Consider the following 20689-nt stretch of genomic DNA (forward strand, 5'->3'; position numbering starts at 1 on the left):
TCCCCAAACCACCACTACCTACCCCCCCACAGCCATCCGTCCCCTTCTCCTCCAACCGTGCAGTCTGGCCTGACTCTCCTGCATTTAACCTCCCTAGCAGGAGCGGAGCAGAGGCCAACAAGGCACCAGGATAATGAAACAGGAGTGTAGTGTGTGTGTGGCTGCGTAAATGTGTGTCTGTTTGTTGGAGAGTGTGAGAGCAAGCGAGAGGGGAGAAAGTGTGTGTGTGTGTGTGTGTGTGTGTGTGTGTGTGTGTGTGTGTGTGTGTGTGTGTGTGTGTGTGTGTGTGTGTGTGTGTGTGTGTGTGTGAACATGTGTTACTGCACAGCCCTGAGAAGGTGTATAAGTTAAGACATTAATGGCTTCTATAGCACCCTGGTGAAAGTGCCAGGTCCCTTAAGAACAGACCCCATTAGTCACAGAGGCTAAGCGGATTGGGATGATTACCATCAGGTTTTACTGGGGAAACGTGTCCCCCTCTCTCTACCTTTGTTGATTTCCTCCCCCCCTATTCTTCCTCTCCGTCTTCCCTCGGTTCCTACTCACTTCCAGTTAGTATAAAGATACAATTACCCCTGGAGGCAACGGTGGTACAATTGATTAGTGCGCTGAATTAAAAGAGAAAGTCACCAATAGACAGGTCCGGCTCCTCGCACTTGGCTATTCCCCGTGTGGCTCACCCCTGATTGTGCGAGGGGTTGACGCTCCAGAGAATGAAACTGTTAAAGAGAGGGGAATGCATAACGCCAAAATGAGGTATTACAGGCTCCATATGTACAGTAATTGCCAGGTGAAAAGACGTTAGCTACTTCTCTCACACATTAAAAAGCGAGTGGGGCTGATGCATTGAGAGCAATAGAGTGGATCATGTATTTAAGAGTGGAACAGCTCATTTCCAACTGTAGCTTTTTCTTCCTGTCTTACAGCACTTGAAAAAAAATTGCTCTACATGAGGAAATAGGTTTGAAATGATCTGGAGCCACGGCAGCGATTACACACGCTGAGAAGGGGGCCGTGTTGTGACACAGGCGCGGAAAATATCCTGGTGTCATACTGGAGAGCAACATGTGCATATCAAAGGTCTAGCTATCAAAGCGAACAGCTTCAAGCGTGACTTGAGAGGAGGAGGAGTGCCTTTTTCAGACTTTTTCATGTTGACTCTTCTTGCACCACCACCCTAATTGTGGAGATTTAACTCGCTCAATTTAAGAAATTATCACAAATTACCAAGAGTCAACACAGAGGAGACTGCAGCCAAGTCGAACAGCGAAGGGGACACGTCCTCACTCGGGTTAGTACCCTGGAACGGCTCCAAAACTCACAATCCATTCTCCAAGAGAGAAAGAGAGAGAGAGAGCACCCTGTAGTAGATGTCAAATAATCCTGTTGGCATTGACTATTGAATGTTTAAAACACTAATGAGACAAACAGACATACTATATAAAACTTTAGTGGGCTGTATTTACTGACTGCCTCAAGGAGCTTATACCTGTGTTTTAATTGGCACATTTTTAAAGGACTGACACGCTGCTTATTTCTGCCTCTTACAGTCTATACCTTTTCCCTCTAACAAAACGTTGTCCCTTGGAGCTGGCCGGCTTGTCCTCTGTCTAATCCATGTATCGGTTATCCATTGGTCCAACTGTCAGCAAGGTTGTAGAAAATCAAAAGGAGAAAGTCCAGGCTGTACCTGAGGTCAATACTTTATTATACTTTCTACTTTATTAACCAGTGCAAACAGTACATTCTGCTTGAAACAGATATTCCTCAAATAGAAAATCTCAATTTTCAGCCTCATTTGCAGCACCTTAACCTTTTTACTGCCCGGTTTCAGCACTGTATGAAAGAGTAAATCATAAATAAAAACTTTGAGCGTACAATTTATCCAATTTAAGCTCCTAATTGCATCAGAGCTTTTGCTTTTCTATCTCCGCCAAGTTTCCACGAGAGCTCCCCTCCAGGGGCAGCCATGCAGGCCCTTGGTAATATGGTTCTGCAAGCAGTCCTAACACACTCAGCCACTATTTATCCTAATCAGTGACATCCACATAACCAGGATTGCTTAAAATGAACCCCTTCCGCGCCCCAGAAAACGCACATTTACCGGGACCCCATTTGTCATGGGTAAATTGAGGGTCAGTAAACTTCGCCTGTATCCTCCAGTGGGGATCCAGGACATGCATCATAACGTTAGGAGAGAATGATTGGCGAAGGCGAGCTGTCACACATTTGTCAGGGGGAAGGGAACATTATTTGCTAATTTCCCAAGCTGGGCACTGACAGGGTGCTTCGTCTTCAGACCTTTGGTGACCGGCATGGCTTCACAGCTATTAGTACAAGTCAAGTGTTTTTTTCTTTCTCTTTTTTTCCCCTCACTGTAAAGCGGCAGTAATAAGAGCCATCCGTTCGACCTCACAAGATCGCAGCACACTGGGTGAAGGATTTTGGACAGAGTGGATGCCCCATACAGTGAAGCTGCTCTTGCCAGGCTTTAGTTGAGGGCCAGACAGCCTTGAGGGCTGATGGATCACAAACTTTCCTCGTCAAGGTGACGCTATCGACTCCACTGCACCAAAATCTGACAAAATGGGTATGAGGCAGTCATTCATCAACATAAGGACAAAGGGGTCATGTGTGCTTCACTCAATACTGGTGGAGATCAAGAAATGTCAGGCCTGTAAGGGATGGAAGAAGAAGATGTTCATGGTGCAGAAAGGAGGTCTCTTTTAACTTCAGCTTCAACTATGATTCCTTACTTTATGGATTTGAAGCATATGTACTGTAAAAGTTTCTACATGTGGAGTTGCTGTCCAAGCTAATTTCACTGGCAACATTTAGTGCAGCAAATGAGAGATATAAATAGTGATACCCACTCCTTACAACTAAAATTAAACTCACTTCCGTTCCACTCCTAGAAAGAGGGACAGAATGTCATGCAGCCTTGGACCTTCCTCTCTTTAAAAAAAAAAGAAGTAATAAACAAACAGAGACGTCTTTATCGGCCCACATCAGACCGGACCCTGTGCTGCTCAGCTTGTGACTCGAGCCCATCCTGACGTCTCCTCTCCGCCCTGCCGTCACTTTGAAGTCCCAGACTCAGAAGTTGATCAGATGGAGCGCTTCCTTTTCATTTCCCGTCCTGCAGGGTTGGGTTTGGTATTCGGTTGGTCAGCGTTGGGGTGTGGCCTACTGCAAAGATATGCTATAATCAAAGGCATTCAAGGCGGTATGTAAACAGATCAGATTTGGAGTGGGAGCTTGGAAACGAAGTTATGTCCAGGATTGTGTTTTTCACAAGTTTTGTATTTTTATTTTGTTTCCAATTACGATTCCAATTGTTTTCACTTTATTACATTTTTCTGCTAGTTTGAAAGTGTGGTGAAGTTTTTCACTTTTTGAAAACGCTAAGTTTTAGGTTTTTTTTCATTATTTTCAGAGTTAGTTTAGTTGTTTGGTAAAGTGGGGTACTTTTCAGAGGTTAGACTCACAGGGCCAGAAAAAGTTTGCCGCAATAAAAACACAAAACATCTCACAGATTTAAAAAATGTGTTCAAATACAAGAGACGAAGAACCACAAAGACAAACTAAAAAGGATTAGTGTCAGGCAGTACGCTCCTCTTTAGTCAGTGTAAACACAAATACTGTTTCAGCAATCATTTCTTTTAAAGCCTAATTTTTATTTTTATTTCAGTTCACTAAAATGTTTTTGAAGGTTTAGTTTTCTTATTGTGTTAGTTTTGATGATTATGACCTTACTTCACCTCATTCACAAGATACTTTCAATTCAGAATATTAACATTTAAAGGAAAAAAAACATTCTTCAACAAGACAGTCATTAATTTTTCTGCTGATTTAAAAGAAAAAAATCCCTCTGTAGTATGTGCCGCTGCAAGTAAGGATGAATCAGGCATTTATAAATGTCATCGCCACAGTCAAGTGGGCCGTAACCAGTTGGCACAACAGTTTTAGCATGTGTCAAAGCGTGTTATCCACTCGCCATATCCCCATACCTGCCTGTCTCATTACAACCCTGGTATTTAGCACTAGCTCGGCAGGAAACGGAGCCGACACCGGTTGCCAAGTTAGACGGGCCCCGGTTTGAAGGCCTTGTGAGCTTTATGTGGAGCGCGACAAGGTTCCACGGAGGAAGGTCCTTGTGTCCAATTAGAGGGCTGACGTGACACGTGCTCACACTCCCCCACTGTCAGGCAGCTTGTCAGGTAGGCTTTGAGAGGCACACTGTGGCATTATTCCACAGCGTGTTATCAGCAAGTGACCTGTGAAATCCAGCTCCATGAAATTGATTGAAATGAGTACTTGCAGTTGAGCATGTATTTTCCCCCCATTACATCGCTCTGTGAAATGCATTGTGGGTATCTTTCAAGAGAAAAATGAAAGTATGGGTGTGTGTTTTTTTTTTCTCCCAGTATTCATTGATTTAATTTTAATTGGACCCACTTTTTGTCCCACAGTATCGTTAGAGGTCTGTTTTGTAATGGCTCTTAAAATGGATTGTCCTCACTAAGTCACAGCATCAGTCCTCTGCCACAGGAAAGATAGACGGAGGGAGGCAGGGAGGGGGGGCTCTTGATAGACGAGATCTTTCCCTCCTCCTCCTCCTCCTCCTCCTCCTCCTCTTTTCTCTGCCTCCTCTTCTTGCCCCATTTTCAGTATGATCCACACCCAACGGGCTTTAAAAGAACTCAACCCGCACCCCCTCCTCCTCCTCCTTCACTGCTGCATTTTGATTGAAATTCATCGGCAAGTTTATTGAGAAATGAATGAGGGAGGCAGCGCGGTATTGACTTTGAGAGGAAAACACAACTCATCTTGAATGAGGGGGAAAACGCGGCCGTAATTTAGCCGTCATCGATCTGTGCCCCGTCCATGTATTGATCTTCATTTTACAATATTAATTTGCGCTTGCAATCAGCTGTGAAGGGAACCCATTTGATTTCTGTTGGCCGGTAATGTGTGAAAGTCCACCGGCGTCCTTAGAGAAGTGGCACACATACTTTAGATGTCATCTAAGAGGATTGAACAGGTGTCTGCGGCCCTTTCTCATAATACGGCCGATATGAAGGCAGTCTGAAATTATGGATGTGCAATCTGTAACATTGCTCCCTCTTAACCGTGTTAATTACATTTTATCTGTTGCAGGAGCAATATCTGCTGGAGACTGTAACTGTCGAGGCGTTTTTTTCATCTGTATTGGCTCAAAGTTCATGAAATTTCAATGAACATTGATCTGTCTCCATTGATTTATCCTAACTGCAGATCTTTGAAATTTTAATTTCCTGTTCAACTTGAGACTGCTGGAGATGGAATCACTCAGTGATAACTGGCTGCAGTGGAAGGAGATGATATGGTCAGTGTTGAAACAGATGAGGTTTGCTTTGCGTGGGTTTGCTGTGAAAATTCCAATTTGGCTTGGTTTGGGTGTTTTTTCCTTTTTACGATGGCCTCTACATCTGCATGTGTGTTCTCTCCTCTCTGAAACATACCTCCACATTGGAGCAGGAGCATGACTTTCTTCAAACCTTACACTCACAGTATTCAGTTTTAAACTCCTGGAGAAGATCTTCAGTCTTTCTCTGGTAGAGCCTGCGAGACGAGGTCATTACGTGTTCTGGAGCTGCTCTGAACTGCATCCATCTAACAGACTCCAGGTGCCTTGAAGGCTTCAGTTTGACAAGTCACAAATGCAATAACACTTGAATGAACTTCTGCCTGCGCTGTTTATCTGTCTCCCCCTTTTTCCAACTCCCACTCCACCTCTAATTTGTGTTAAGGGGAAAGAAAAAAATAACTGCTCAATGGTGTAGGAGGAGTGGAGATAAGCTCGAAGCAGTTAAGTATAATTAGCGAAAGTAATAGCTGGCAAATGGCAACAAGGCTAGGTTTTTATCTCCTGGAAAGATAGAGTTATCGTAATAAGCTGTAATGGCTGGCAGGAATGCTAGTACTCTGAGCGAGCTTCCATTCAGGCTCACGGACTTAACAAGGAACAATTTCCCTTAAATTTACTGCTTTGCTCAAACATTTCCCCATGTTTATACTCCCATACTGTAAGTCAATACATGTGTTCCATCCACTTCCATATAGACCGAGGGCACAGTGTTCTGTATTGCCATGTAAGCACTTCTGGCTGCCAACGTCGGCCATGTTACTCTGTTCCTGTAGAGCGTTTACTCGTGTCCTATTTCCAGAGAACATGGAGAAAGAGCAGCAGACCACACTCAGATGCCATGTAACATGCCATCCACTCTACATTTTAAGTCAAGTGGCGAGCTATGGCGGCTAAAGGAGCACTCTAGAAAAAAAAAATTAAAGTGTCTGTATCATGAAAGAACGAGGCAGATTAAGGCGTCAGATCGAAATGAGATTGGGGAAGTGCACATTCCAGGCAGGAGGATTTTCCACTGAAGGCCTGCCATGGATGCTCGTACGCATGCGTGATATTCAAAATTGGAAATGATATGGTCACAGCTGCACACCGAGTCATGCATTCCATTTGTTCATATTCTGAAACATGATCATTCGGTCTCTAGAGTGAGGAAAAAAATTACTGAATATTTGTGAATACCTCCACAAGAGAGGAGGGAAGAAATCTGTTCCTTTTTAGTCAAATATGACGAGGACTCTGTTCGTTATCAGCTGTTAAAGTTGATATTTGCTGGAGTTAAATTGTAATCATCTTTGAAATGAAACCACGGGAACAAATCTATAAACAATTATATTTCTGTGTGTGTAGCACAAGCAAGGAAAAAGATATAAGTGCTGCAATTGAGCAAAACGTGCATCTTGTCAAAATCTGATCTGAAAATGAGAGAAAATGAAAATTCTATTAGTCCATAATGTCCCCCTGCCCCTCCCCTCCGCATGTGCTCTTCATCTCTCTTGCAAAGTATTCAAATGCAAGCCCTGCCTTACCTCCCCGTGTCTCTTTTTCTCTAATTATCCATGAGGTCAGTAAGCAAAATGGGGAAGAAGCCAGGAGATCAATACAAATTATCCCTGAGCAAACCAGTGCTGACAGTTTGAATTGCAGCATATGTTTACCCAAAATCAGGCAATTTATCTTAATATCAGGCGAGTAATGCAGCAGGGGTGAGAGGTCACACAATCTCTCCACCTCATAATTACCCGCCTCTAAAACAGGAAAGTGGTATTGATTGGCCGCGAGCCGGGAAGCGGGCGTGACTGGAACGTGCCAGCAACCCCCCCACCCCCTCTATCATACCTCCTCCCCACCTTCCTCAGGTCCCTCCTCCACTCGGCTAGACTCCCCACCCAGAGCAGGATTTATGGGATGTGTGTGGAGGGTTTCATGTTTCCTTGCAGAGCCTGTACAGGAGGGGGGTAAAAGATGTCGGGGGGGTGCACGCTCCTTCCACACCCTAACCTCCCCTCCCCTCTCTCTATCTCTCTTTCAGCATATTATGTTGGAAGCAAGAGGAGGGCCAAACTAATTTTGGCATGCATGGAGTCATGCAAGGGCACCGCAGATTTGCCTGTTATATCTTTAGGAGAGAGTAAAGTTTACGACAGAGTGTGAAGCTGGAACATAATGATGTGCCAAGGATTAAAAGAGACATAGGGTGAAGAGGTGGGAGTAACAGGAAAAAAAGGGGTAAAGCTGCTGTCAATGTGTGTGGTGGGAGAAAAAGTAGGAAGAGCAGCCCCAATGATTCTTGTAAAAGCTCCACAGATGAAAGGAAATCTTTGCTGTGGAGACAAAATGTGCAGAGCCACGCGATGAACACACACATAACGCATTTATTGTCCAGATTGAATATAAGTGCTCAGTATATATCATCAGCAGCTCTTACAGGATTATTGACATTGTCTGTGTCTGTCTGCACCCAGTGTACATGCTATGACTACAAAACTGTCAACTCATCAACTGACAGCACCGTTTAGCGCTAATGCAAGTCTCCATCAGCTGTCAAAAGCATTTGCATGAAATCAATAGCAGATGGCGGTCTGTGTCACCAATTTCATTACGCCGGGGTTGTTACAAAGATCATCTCCATGATAGATGAGATGGCGACATGTCGACATGCGGAGATCATGCCTGGCGCTTGGACTGCTGCTGCTGCACAACTCTGAGCCATGTGTTACCACTAAACTGAGAGGGTTTGAAATGGAAGTTTGACACATTTAGAAGTCTCCCTACGTTGGCGTTTAATGCTTCTCTTTTAAGAGTACAGGGTACCCTACCCTCCAAATCACATTCAACATATATACGAGGTCTGCATTTGCAGCAGGGCATCATTATCATTGGGAAACCACATCAAACAGAACACCTCTCCCAACCTTAGGTCTCGTCCTGTACTGTACGTCTCTTTCCGGCTGTGTTCCCAGCATGCCTGGCGGGTTGTGCAGGCCCCAGCTGAGGCAGAGGACAGGAGAGCGTGATGTATCACCCTGAGAGAGCCCACTGACAGCCTCTGATGATGGATGGCCTGATTATGGAGTGCTTTTTACACATACACAATTTACATCACACTGAGCAGCGGGGTCTGGCAGGGTTTGCCATGCACACACACCCGCTCTCTCACAGCCGGGCACGTGCACTCACACACACACACATACTGACACATATGCATGCTCCTGTGTGTACACATGTACACATGTATGGGACTGCCAGAGTGCATAGATAAGAAAGGGGGGTGGAAATAACAAAAGAAAAGGGGCAAATTCCTCGCTACAGCCTTGTCATGTACGATCAATATGGCAGATCAATCCTTTATTAAGGAGACGATGGTGTTCCCCCACATAGCCAAGCAGACCTTTGTCATTTAGGGGACGCATGATGACATGTCAAATCAGATTTCCAGCAGTGTATGTTTGTGTGGCGTGGGGTTTATTCAGGTGTGCCCATTGCCACAGGATTTGCAAGCTAGATCCTTGCTATCGATTAGCACCCTGCAATGTCCATGCTTGAACACATAATTGCTCCATCGGATCACGCTTGAGCTGGCAATTACTGTATTCAGGTTTTGGCAGAAGTGGTGCATGTGTCAGTACATGGCTGCTGTGTGTATGCGTGAGTAGGTACAGTATGCAAGTGAGTGAGTGAGTGAGAGAGAGAGACAGAGAGCATGCTTGCATGTGTATCAAAGATGAGAGGGAACAAAAGAAAAGAAACATAAATGTTTCGCTTTCCTGCCGTGACTACAAGGTGTGTGCTTCAGTGGGCCCGCCGCCTGCCTGTGTGTGTGTGTGTGTGTGTGTGTTTTTAAGGGGGGGGACGCTCGCTTGCATTCACATTCTGTGGTGTTCGGCAGGTTCAGCGAGCTGTGCGGTGTTAATGCTGAAATTACATGCTGAGTAATGAGTGATGGGCCAAATTACAGGCTGAACAATGAATAGAGGCAGGCAGCTCTTATTAGTCTCCATAGAAAGCCATTGATTTATGAAGCGCCTTGCTCGCCGGAGTTACTCTCCTGAAAATGATATCTACATTGAGAAGTGATGTTCTCTATTAAGTCGTTCCTTCCCCCTTTACACCGCTCTCAACCCTTCCTCCTCCTCCTCCACCTCCTCTCCTCTGCCCTCCCTCCCTCCCTTCTTCCTTGTCCTGCCTGTGAGTGTACACATGATTGTTTAGAATCAGGCGGAGCTGTAAGGAAGCCTTCAATTACCCATTAGGACTGTCAGACATAAAACGGCCCTGCTCTCACCAAAGTCTGGGTTATGATTCATTTACTTTGTGCCTCTGATTCATCGCCCAATATGCCTCATGCCCCAGATTACTATTTGAGGGGTGGGAGAGATTAATGGCTCCATGGGATCTGCTGCCGTATTTCACGGGCCCAGTGTTGCAGTACAGTTGGTGCAGAAGGGGTGAAATGACAGCAACTTACACTAGATCAATGTGTGGACAGCCTTTCACAGATTATTAAGGCTCTGTTAGATTAAAAGACCCCCGCTATGTAGTTTGCTGTAGTCAATATTCTCGTGCAGATAAAAAGGGGGAGGGCCCCTGTGAAGGATTCTCCTGCTGATGTAGGTCATCACGGCTGTTAATGGAATAACACTCGGTGACACAAGTGTCAGAGGAGCCCGTGTCATTTCCCATCCCTCGCCCCCTCCTTGGAGTCGATGATGTTTCATAAAACATTGTCTCACCCCTGAGGTTTCCATGAAATTAGGCATTCTGAAATGACTTTGGCTCTGTAAATTCCAACAGATTTCTCAATTAAATTCTTCCAGTCTTTGGGAAAGTTAACCCAGGAACGCTTCTAACTCTTCCCTTTGTTTGTGTTTCAGCCCTGAACGAGCCAACCATCGACTATGGTTTCCAGAGGCTGCAGAAGGTCATCCCCAGACACCCTGGCGACCCTGAGAGGTTACCAAAGGTCAGTAAAGAGTCCCAGCAGTGAAGTAAAAAAAAACAGAGAACAGCAATGAGACAGGAGTTGTCTGCGTTATAATGCCTTAATGCTCTGAGTGTGAGGAATAAACAAAACATTAGCATCAAGGCAGCGCACTGTGACCCCAAACCGTGACAGCTTTGCTTCACATATGTGGCTTACCCTCTAACCAGCGTGGTAATGGTATTGGTTTTGTGTGTGGAGAGAGGCGTAAACTCTCTGTGTGGTAAAATAGCTCAATCAGGCGTTTTCCTCTCCAGTAGTCTGTGGAGATGGTAATCTGGTCAGAAACGACGTCTGCACCCTCATTACCCCACTCATGTTTTCCTTTCATTTTCTGCAGCTCGATTTGGTTTAATCTTTTGTTTACAGAACCCTGTGCCGTAAACCCCCTAGTCTTACTGCAGCTAATAGACAAAGACTGCATGTTATTATGCTTTGGCTTTCTTATTGTTTTCTTTTGAACCTGGGTGAAGGAGTTGAAAGCCACATCAGTTTTAGTCACACTGGTGTGACACATGAATAGGCTTCCATATTGAAAATGAAGCGTTTTTTTTTGTTTCCCTCTCCCTGCAGAAACTCTTTGATTCTTTTACTCTTTTCATTCCCTTTGATTCTTTTATTCTTCCCATTTCCTATTGATAAAATCTATCTGTGTGTTTTCACTAATTGCTACCCTGCCAGTAACAATTTCGGTGAGTGACGTTCCAGATGTGTCAGGTGTAATAATATGACTGATTAGTCCATTCAAAAGCCCTCGGCATGCAGTAAAGTGGTGGCCACCTTGGAGTTTTAATAATACAGTAAAACCTTTAAAGACCTTATCTATTAAATCCCAGCATGCAACACAGCAATATCATTAACGTCCAACGGACAATTTAATAAAGAACAGACTGTGTGGTGGCTACAGACGTTTGACCAAGGCAATGTGGAGAAATGGAACATCACAGCTAGTCCCTGCTTCGGTATATGAAGTGTTTCAATTAGACCTGGTCCCTGTGGAGACAGGAAACAACACCTAGACATGAAATGTTGCTCTAATTTCAACTGTAAACGTGGACCAAAAGGTAAAGTACACTTACCTTTAATATCCACATGGCTTTCTCTTTCTCCGCAGGCAATGCTGGCCAAACCAGCTGCACTGTTTCAATTTTATAAAGTCACATTGTCTTTGTGAAATCCACGTATTTTTGAACACAGAGCCCAACAGTGTTAAACACAGCTTTATTACATAGAAAGTCGACTTCTTTTCCTTGAATACAAAGCCCCCTGTTTGGTGGTGAGACACATTTTGACACTGAACCCCAGATTAGTTTCCTGGCTGTGCGTATACTTAATATAGCACGCTCTCCCGGCCCTTTGCATGAAACAATCACAGAGTGAGATGAAACCCTGCACTTCCAATAAACAACATAAATATTTGATTTGCTCTCTAATGGACCCAAATATGGGGTTCAGGGGGCATGTAAATGATCCCACCGAGTGATTCGTCATTGTTAAGCTTGCCATCTGAGGGTCAGCTCACGGGGTCAAAAGCACATTCCCAATAAAACAGCCGGCGGCGGGGCTGCGGCTGGCATGTACATTTGGAATGAGAACAGAAAACGGCATATAGAGAACAGCCATTACAGGGTGCAGGTGAGGGTAGGGAGACTCTATAAAAAGAAGATAAAGCTGGAGGACGCGCGGTGTGCATTAGCAGAAAGGCAAATCGACACCAGGCCCACTCACTGCCTCTATACCCCCCCCCACTCCTCCCTCCCATGACTTCACCCTCCAGTTGATAATATTACTGCGCTATATTGATTTCCACCAGCCTTCTCCCTGGGACCAGTAAGACACGTGGTAATTGTAAGGAGACAGAAAGCCAATATGGGAGTGCTCATGGATAGCAAGGGATGCACGCTAATATTGTTGCTACACAGAGAAAAAAGGGGGGAAGCTGCCTCTGATTGAAGTTTACCTCGTAATTCTAAGACAACATCGTAGATGACAGTCTGACCCTGTGGGAGGAGTGGAGATATAAAAATTCAATGCAAAGTCCAGGGTGAATATGAAAGTAATAAGTGTGAGCAGTCAAGTGATGAGAAAGGAGATTGGTTTGCGGGCATCGCGTTAAGTGAACAGAGACTTTGGAATTCACCCTCCTTTTTAAGATCTTGTTATAAAACAATTTTCTATTCATAATATAAAAAAGACAATTTATAATACCATTTTGTGCCCTCTGGCAGTAATGGACAAATAGACTGGATATCACATTATATCACACTCAATTTCTCTCTTCTGTAACAAATTAGATTCATTATGAAATTAAAAGTGGAAACTCAATATTGTTTTATTATTAAGCTGATTGCTTTTGATTCTTTTCTTTCCTCCCAAAATGAGCATAAGCCCATTCTTTTCCAATTCTTTGTGTAATCCACAAGGAGAAAATATTACAAATGTGTTCATGTCAAGCAATTACCCATGTATTTAAATGAATCTCTCTTCCTGTGCTCTTTGAAGTACCTTCATCTAATGGCCCTATGCTTCTAAATGCATTCATTACCTCAGGCTAGAGCTAACAGAGTAATTGCCTTACAGTTTTATAATGGCATTAGCACTCCAAGCTACATAACCTAGGCCCTCTTTTATTAACTGTGATAATATAAATACAACATCCATGTTAATCTAGTGCTTGAAGAATCACATTCGGGCCATTTCGGAGCCCGTCTGCTCGTTGTTAGATATTTTTTATAACACATCATTTGTTATGGCTTCCTCCCATTTTTCTCAGCGATAACACAAAACAGCCTCTAAATCTTGGGTGATCTGTCATCGGAGCGGCCCGTTTAAACAGTTGTTGAACACGAGACCTTTATGCAAAGCGAGGCGAACAATAGCAGAAATCCGTCACGCGTTTGTCACAGAACAACAGAAATCATTTGAGGCCTTTAATTGTTTCAATTTAACATGGCGTGTTCTGATATGTCTCCATGACAAGAAAGCCAATTACACTTATGCTGGAGTAGTATTGAGATTTACATGGAAATGCCCTCGGAACACTATTCCGTGTTAATCGTATTCACAGCGTGAGCTGATACGCATGAAGGCGTCTCGTCAGAAGAAAACAAACTTCTTCCTTGATTGGGTGCAGCACTTCTCATCATCCGCCGATATGACTAGGTTGCCACTTAAGCATAGCCTTGCGAGTCGGCTCGGTTAGTTAAGACACCACGCGGTAAACGACAGATTAAGGATGAGAGGCAATATCGTTTCCTCTCCTCCTTTTTCCAAGCTGTCCTTATGTCACTGCTGCAAAGTACCATATGGACAAGGAGGGAGAGGACGTTTTACAGAGAATGAAACATGGCTCGTGAACGCGACAGTCTTAATTGCTTTAATTGTTGTTTAAAATTGAGAGCCATGTAGGAGATCTTGAAATATGATAGAATAGATTATTGGTAATTATTAACTGCAGACAAAAAGAAAGAAAACCACTTTATCTCACTCAGCGAGAGAGAGAGAAATCTGTTCTGCCTGATGAGAACACATCAAGACAGCTGGTCCTCTCATTTAGTCTACCTGCCTCACGACAACCATAATTCTTTATTTGTATGCAAACTAGATGCATGCAACGTTGAGCATACACACCAATTTCAGAGGTAAATGCCCATTCTAAGAGCCACCCATCCGGTAACTTGGGGTGGATTAAGCGATATGTTTCTATAAGAGAGCATGGCACAAGCTGGAAGTGGCTTCTACAGTGATTCATCTTGATAAATCAAGGACTGTGCAAGATATGCTCCTCTGGATGAAAGGGCCCATACACACACTCCGTACACACTACATACGCTGTGCCTTGGAAATGCAGGCCAAGTCTTGGAGGCCGCTGTTTGAAGGCGCGAAGGCTGTGTTTACATTCATTTACGGCAGCTGCCGTCTTAATCCCACACTGCTATTGCCAAGTGATGGAACACTTCAGACAAATTACCGAGGCCCGCAAAAGAAAACACAGCGAATGTGGGAAGAAAACAAGCGCCATCTGAGATGTTTCTGGTGACAGATTTGCATTGCTTTTAACCAGGGTTCTAACAGCGCAGTCGACAAATCTCTGCTCTACAGCAGGTGACAACAAGCGAGCATTTTAAAAACACACGCAGCAGCCATGTCTGCAACTTGCCTTTGTCAGATTAGATGCACTCTAAAAGGAGAAGAGGGTTTTCATAGAGCATATTGCCTTCTGTATTATGGAAAACAAAGAGAGCAGCCTGGTTGCTTGAGAGGGATTTAATTGTAAGTGCTGAATTCAAAGAGCAGATAAAGACACACAAACGGGCCAAACCCCACCTTGCTCAAAGCCCGAATCAGAGTGGGGGGAAACGGGATCCGGGGCCAACTCATTTTCAGTGTTAAGAGCCAAAGCAACACAGCTAATCCGCATTGTCAAGCGGGGGCAAGCATGCAGACATGGATAAGACCACATCCTGAGCATCCGTGTCCCCAAGGCACAAGCACCCAGCTCTTGCTGGATGGGAAGTCATTTGTGAAGTCCTTTGCAACAGCCAGTCAAAGAGGTTAATTGAAAAATTCCTTAATGTCATTACAACAGAACTAGATTAACCCAGAGCTAATTCACTTTATTGTTCTGAAGAGAGGGGACGCAGTGCTGAACTCCAGAGCAAACGTGGAGCCCAGAATCAGGGGTGAGGTGTTGTTTTTAAAGGACTATGCCAGTTTAATTAAGATAGGGAACATTATTCACTGCTCTGCATGGTTGGAAGGAGCAAAGTGGTGGTGCTGTATAAAAGCAGCGCCGGTGTCTCTTAAATCAGGCCAGCTTTTATTTAGCGCTTGAATATGTAAACATTTCCAAAGCTCTGCGCGAGCCTGCTGGGTAATGTTGTTTTGGATATTGTTTGTTACAGTGCGGACCACTGGGGTCTAAAACATAATCTGTTTAGGTCTTAACATTTACTCTTCCTGTTTTCCTCATCAGGAGGTGCTACTGAAGAGGGCGGCTGATCTCGTTGAAGCCCTGTATGGAATGCCCCACAACAATCAGGTCTGTATTCACGCGGCCGCTTAAACCTCCGCTAAATAAGAAAACCATTGAAATTTCACCGACAGGATCACCAAGGGGTGTTTTCAACCACTATATCTAGAGCTATGTAGGCTACATGCCTTCACCATATAGCCATGAACCGTGCATCAAAGCAAATAAAAAAAAAAAACAAGAGCTATAAAAAAACCATAAATAACACAACCTCTGCCTTCTCTGCGCTTCTCAGGAGATCATTCTGAAGAGGGCAGCTGACATCGCCGAGGCCCTGTACAGCGTTCCCCGCAACCACAACCAGATCCCCTCGCTCGCTAACACAGCCTCCCACGGCATGATGGGAGTCAACTCCTTCAGCAGCCAGCTAGCAGTCAATGTGTCTGAGTCACAAGGGAATGACCAAGGTATGTGATTTAGGATATGGCTCCATACTCACAAAAAAGTGGAGTCCAGGGTTGGAATAAGGGGAGGTTCACAGCAGCATGAGATATAGTTGCATTCCACTTTTTAAAAAATACAATGAAGAAACATGTAATGTAAGCAGTTACAGAGCTACTTAAGTGTTAAAGCTTTTTCTTATTGAACTGGCATGAGCAGTATGTGCTAACATAAAAGAAAGTTTGTTTGCAGCATCATTTACTGTAATCAGAAAACATCAATGCTACTGTTCCAAAGGCAAGAAATGACTGAGTTTCTCTCTCTGTTCCCTTCCCCTTCTCCAAACCTGTGTTTTTCCAGTGGGTTACAGCCGGAACACCAGCAGCGTGTCCCCCCGGGGCTACATCTCCAGCAGCACCCCGCAGCAGTCGAGCTACAACACCGTCAGCAACAGCATGAATGGCTACGGCAACGCCGGTATGAACCTGGGAGTGCCAAGCTCCCCTGGGTTCCTCAACGGATCCTCTGCCAACTCCCCATATGGAAGTGAGTAGCTTGCCACTATCGCTGCGCCGTAGTAGCACTAAGCTGCTGCTGATTTAATTCCAGCTCCCACATTCGTTTTCACTTCTATGAATCACCTCTGACAGGGTTATAACATTATTGATGGTGATAATATATTACTATTCATTCACAGGGAGCTTGTTTGGTTTTTAGTACTTTGGAGAGCACACACATGTAGCTCAGAGTAGGAGAAATATGCAGGTTTTTATGTGTATTTTTCACCATGTGCCACCTGTATTTGTTCAACCGGACAAGATGTTGATGGTAGGGGCCTGTGAGTGCTGATCGTGTATCCCCCCTGGCAGTAATACTATCCTCGCCTTACCTTAACTGCCCTCTCCCTCTCGAGCACTACTCACAGCACGTTCTCACTCTCTCCCTCCCTCCTTTTTCCTTCCCTTCTCCCTCCCTTATCGTCTCCGCAGTTAAACAAAAGAGCGCCTTCGCCCCTGTGGTCCGACCCCAGGCCTCCCCACCCCCCTCCTGCACCAGCGCCAACGGCAACGGACTGCAAGGTGAGCCCCCCTCACCCCCTCATCCCTTCCCTACGGACTACTGGTCAGATACCGCTGCTCAGGCCTCTGTCCGGTTTGGTGAGGGATTAATCATTACAAATATATGCATTTTGACAGGCCAATTTACACCTTTCAGTTCACATACACATACACACACACACACGCACACACACACTCACAGATCACATAATCAAACTCACACATGTATATACAGTATAGGATCATGCAGATGCTCATCCTCGTTGCCCCTTCATACAAATGATCCCCTCCGATGTCGCAGGAAAAGACCCTTCCCCAGAATTGTTTTAGTAATTATGTTTATTAGGTTTTGTGCGTGTGTCATGACCAACATGATTGCTTTGAAAACAAGCTTAGCCGTAGTGTGTGCCCCAAGATTAATAACATTGGGCTTAATGAAGTGGGAAATTAAAGTTCATCTTGCTACACGTTCATACTTATTAATACATGTTGTGCAGAAATTAATGAGCAATGCCTTGCCATCATCTGTGCTGGCAAACTTAAAAGCATTTCAAGCATGACTCTACAAATATACTCAGAGCAATATAATAATATATCATCCCAGCACTTCACTAGTCGCCTAATTGTTAAAACGTGTGAAAATACTGAATATATAAACTCTGAGGGTGAGGTACAGTTGCTAATGATATCCTAAGCAGATGGTCTTGGTAAAATAACGGAGGCTACCTTTTGATCTCGCCTAATCTCTCTCAGATAATGACACAGAGGCACGACTTGGGGAAATGTAGGGACTAGTGCGCTGGTACAGTGGAGGAGAAAGAGACGAGGGGAGGAGAGGAGGCGATAGAAGCGATCAGAGGGAGGGAGTCTGAAGAGTGTCTCATACTGTAGCATTGTGGCATTGTGGGAAGTGACCGTGTTGTTGCTCTGCCGTCACCACGGCCGCGTCTCCGGGGAGTCTGGGCCGCTGTTTGCCATTACCCCAACGCCAGGAGAAATATCACACATAGCGAGACTGGCATGCTGGGGGCTGAAATGTCAGAGCAGGAGGGAGGTTTTCAAACTCTCTCCCTCTCCCCCTCCTCCTCCTCCTCCTCCTCCTCCCCTCACTGTTAGGAGGAAGGACGTGCAGCAGCAGGCCGGTGGACACGGCAAACACTCACAGGCACATACGCAAACAGGCACATTAAGGCTTACATTCACGCACTTGTGCAGTGTCAGATGGCTGGACTCACACATGCACACACACATACACACACACACATGCACACAAGCACCCAGACACACACGCACACTCATTAAATGGCAAAGTTTTGACAATTTTTATATTTTATGTCCATTCCTGTTTTAGCCAAATACACTAATCTCCTCTTTCTTCTTCTGTGTTTCTGTTTTTCTCTGCAGCCATGTCCGGCCTGGTCGTCCCTCCAATGTAAATGCACTTTCATCATCTCAAGCACCAGTCAACACACTACTACCACTTCACAGGACACCCCCCCACCCCCCCCCCCCCCCAACCCCCTCTACTCCCCCAGCGCACAGCCAAACGCTGGTGTAATGTATAGTACCGCTCGTTCCGTTTTTAAACATGAAGAAAAAAAGAAACAATTTTTTTTTTTCTTTGAAATGACTTTTAAAAAACCTGCAGAGAAAAAGGATTCCATGCAGAACAATCATCTTTTTTTTTTTCTGTGGGAGTTTTTTTCCGTTTCATTATGCACCCTCTCTCTCTCTATATCCCCACAAACACACACACACACATGCACTCAAACACCAATGTACCACCCTTGAAGAGGACACGGGATGATGAAGGGTTTATTTTGTATACCTGTCTGGTTGTGCTTCTTGGACACGTCCAATCAACCACGCATTGATACTGGAAGGGACTCTGTGGACTCAGCATCTGGTTGTAAAGTAAAAACACTGATGTACAGTACATTTGCCAACGAACTCCAGAAATCGTTTTTTCTGTTTCAACTCTCTTTTAATAGATCCACAACAGTTGTGTGTCTTTATAATGTGACTTTTTTGTATTTTTATGTGTGAGAAAAATTACACAGGGGCCAAGACAATTTCAACTGGAAAATATATGAGATATATAAATGTAAGAAAATTGATCATAAAAGTACAACAAATAGGAGTTAAAAAAGGGGCGGGGCTGGGTGGGTAAGGTTGTATCATGTTTCATTCCTGCATTTTAACTTAAATTTTGTAATTTATTGTAGCTAGAAATCATCTTCAAAAGTGAAAAAAAATCCTCTTTGATTCAACAAGCACACTGACGTGTACAAAACACTGCTCTGTTGATGAATATGATGTACTTCCATGTCTAGAGCTTCCTTTTAAGCAAGTGTGTTTTGCCATGTTTTTCAACTTTTTTGCTAGCACTGTATATTAATGCATTCCTAGGCTACTGTGAAGTCTGTTTCTTGTTGATGAGGAGCAGTCTCCCCCTTCTAGCTCCAACTCCCTTCTGTGTTTTCTATGTGGTTAAAAAAATTGTAGACTATTGTGATATTGCCAAACTTGTGCTAAATATTTATACATCTGTCTTTTTCATGTTCTTTTAGATCAACAAAAAAATGTTAAAAAAAAAAGAAAACTCATTGAGAATGTAGGAGTAAAGTAGTTCATCGTCATCTTTCTGTTCCAACACACACTTGCGCTCACTGAGGGAAATTTTGTAACATATCAACTATAAATAATGTATTTATCTCTGAAATTTTGTATATTGCTTTTCATTATGTATGTATTAATCGTCATGCCCTTAATATAGTGATGCAGCACAGATAATTCAGCCAAGAACTGTTGCCTTCATTTGTTTTCTTTTTGTATTTGATGAAATGCAATGTGCATATATTTCACGTGTATCCTCAAAAATTTGTGTTACTCCGTCAAGACTCTCTGTCCATTTTTTTAAAGGGGAAGTCAAACTTCATTGTTTATTTTTATATTGATTTTAAATTATCTATACAGACCATTTTTGGAGAAAACTTTGTTGGTTGTATTGTCAAATAAATTGTTTGTGACCCATATGATAGTTGTTAAGATCCAATAGAGACTAATGTGCATGAGGGACAACCTTGGAGCTAAAAAAAACACTCCATTTGTGGTTGTATTTTTTTCTGTTTTGTAGAATGTATAGAAGTCATTTTTACTCACCACTTACGACTCTGCCACATAGCTTACATGTGTTTACAGGGAAGAAAAATTTAAAAATGTCAACATTTGGAATGGAAACAGAAATGAATAAGTGATGTTTTATTAAAATTTTCAGTAAAAACACAATAGCTCCTCAACTGTGGACTTCCTTCGGTTTTAAAGAGCAGTTTGGCTGGCAGACAAACTGACCCTCAGGACACAGAGAGAGAGACAGTAGACGCTCCTGAGGACAAACCTGTGATACGTCTGTAAGTTGTAGTGTTTAGACTTTGCCATAGAGATAACTGTTTGAAACCTGTGGAAAAGTGTAACATCCATAAAAGATGAAAACTGCTCTTTCTACTCATATTCTTTCAGCACAGCACTCTGACATTGTGACATATTCCTACTGGTCTCTGTATCAGCGTAACCTGCATCTGTGGTGCTTCAAAGGTTCATTGTAGTCATTCATAAACAGTGCAAGCTTTTTATTCAAAGCAGCCCAAATGGGGCTCATTCAAATCCCTCATTTCATTGCATTAAGCCACCTAGTTAATAAAGAATCAATACATTGAAAGAGCAAGGTTATCCTTTGTCTATAAGGGCTGGTATCGTTTTGAACCTCTCATAGTTTGAGCGCTGAAAGGGGGGCCGCGCTGAAATCTATACTCATCAAGTGGGTCAAACAGGGG

General features: G+C 43.8%; 1 protein-coding gene across 4 annotated transcripts in view; it reads left to right on the forward strand.

The window, feature by feature from the left end:
• LOC117811060 (transcription factor COE3) overlaps nucleotides 1-20352 on the forward strand; it is a 69118-nt gene extending 48766 nt beyond the window's left edge. The window contains exons 11-16 of one of the 4 annotated variants that reach the window (XM_034681088.1): nucleotides 10279-10367; nucleotides 15361-15426; nucleotides 15653-15824; nucleotides 16159-16344; nucleotides 16788-16877; nucleotides 18261-20352. In XM_034681088.1, coding sequence (XP_034536979.1) covers nucleotides 10279-10367; nucleotides 15361-15426; nucleotides 15653-15824; nucleotides 16159-16344; nucleotides 16788-16877; nucleotides 18261-18292 — 635 coding nt within the window. In that variant the 3' untranslated portion in view covers nucleotides 18293-20352. Of the gene's footprint in view, nucleotides 1-10278; nucleotides 10368-15360; nucleotides 15427-15652; nucleotides 15825-16158; nucleotides 16345-16787; nucleotides 16956-18260 lie in introns of all 4 variants that reach the window. The other 3 variants (XM_034681085.1, XM_034681086.1, XM_034681087.1) reach the window with 3 other exon arrangements.
• The last annotated feature ends 337 nt before the right edge of the window (nucleotides 20353-20689 follow it).

Source organism: Notolabrus celidotus, chromosome 4 (genome assembly GCF_009762535.1).
Source record: "Notolabrus celidotus isolate fNotCel1 chromosome 4, fNotCel1.pri, whole genome shotgun sequence".
In the NCBI taxonomy this organism is placed as follows: domain Eukaryota; kingdom Metazoa; phylum Chordata; class Actinopteri; order Labriformes; family Labridae; genus Notolabrus; species Notolabrus celidotus.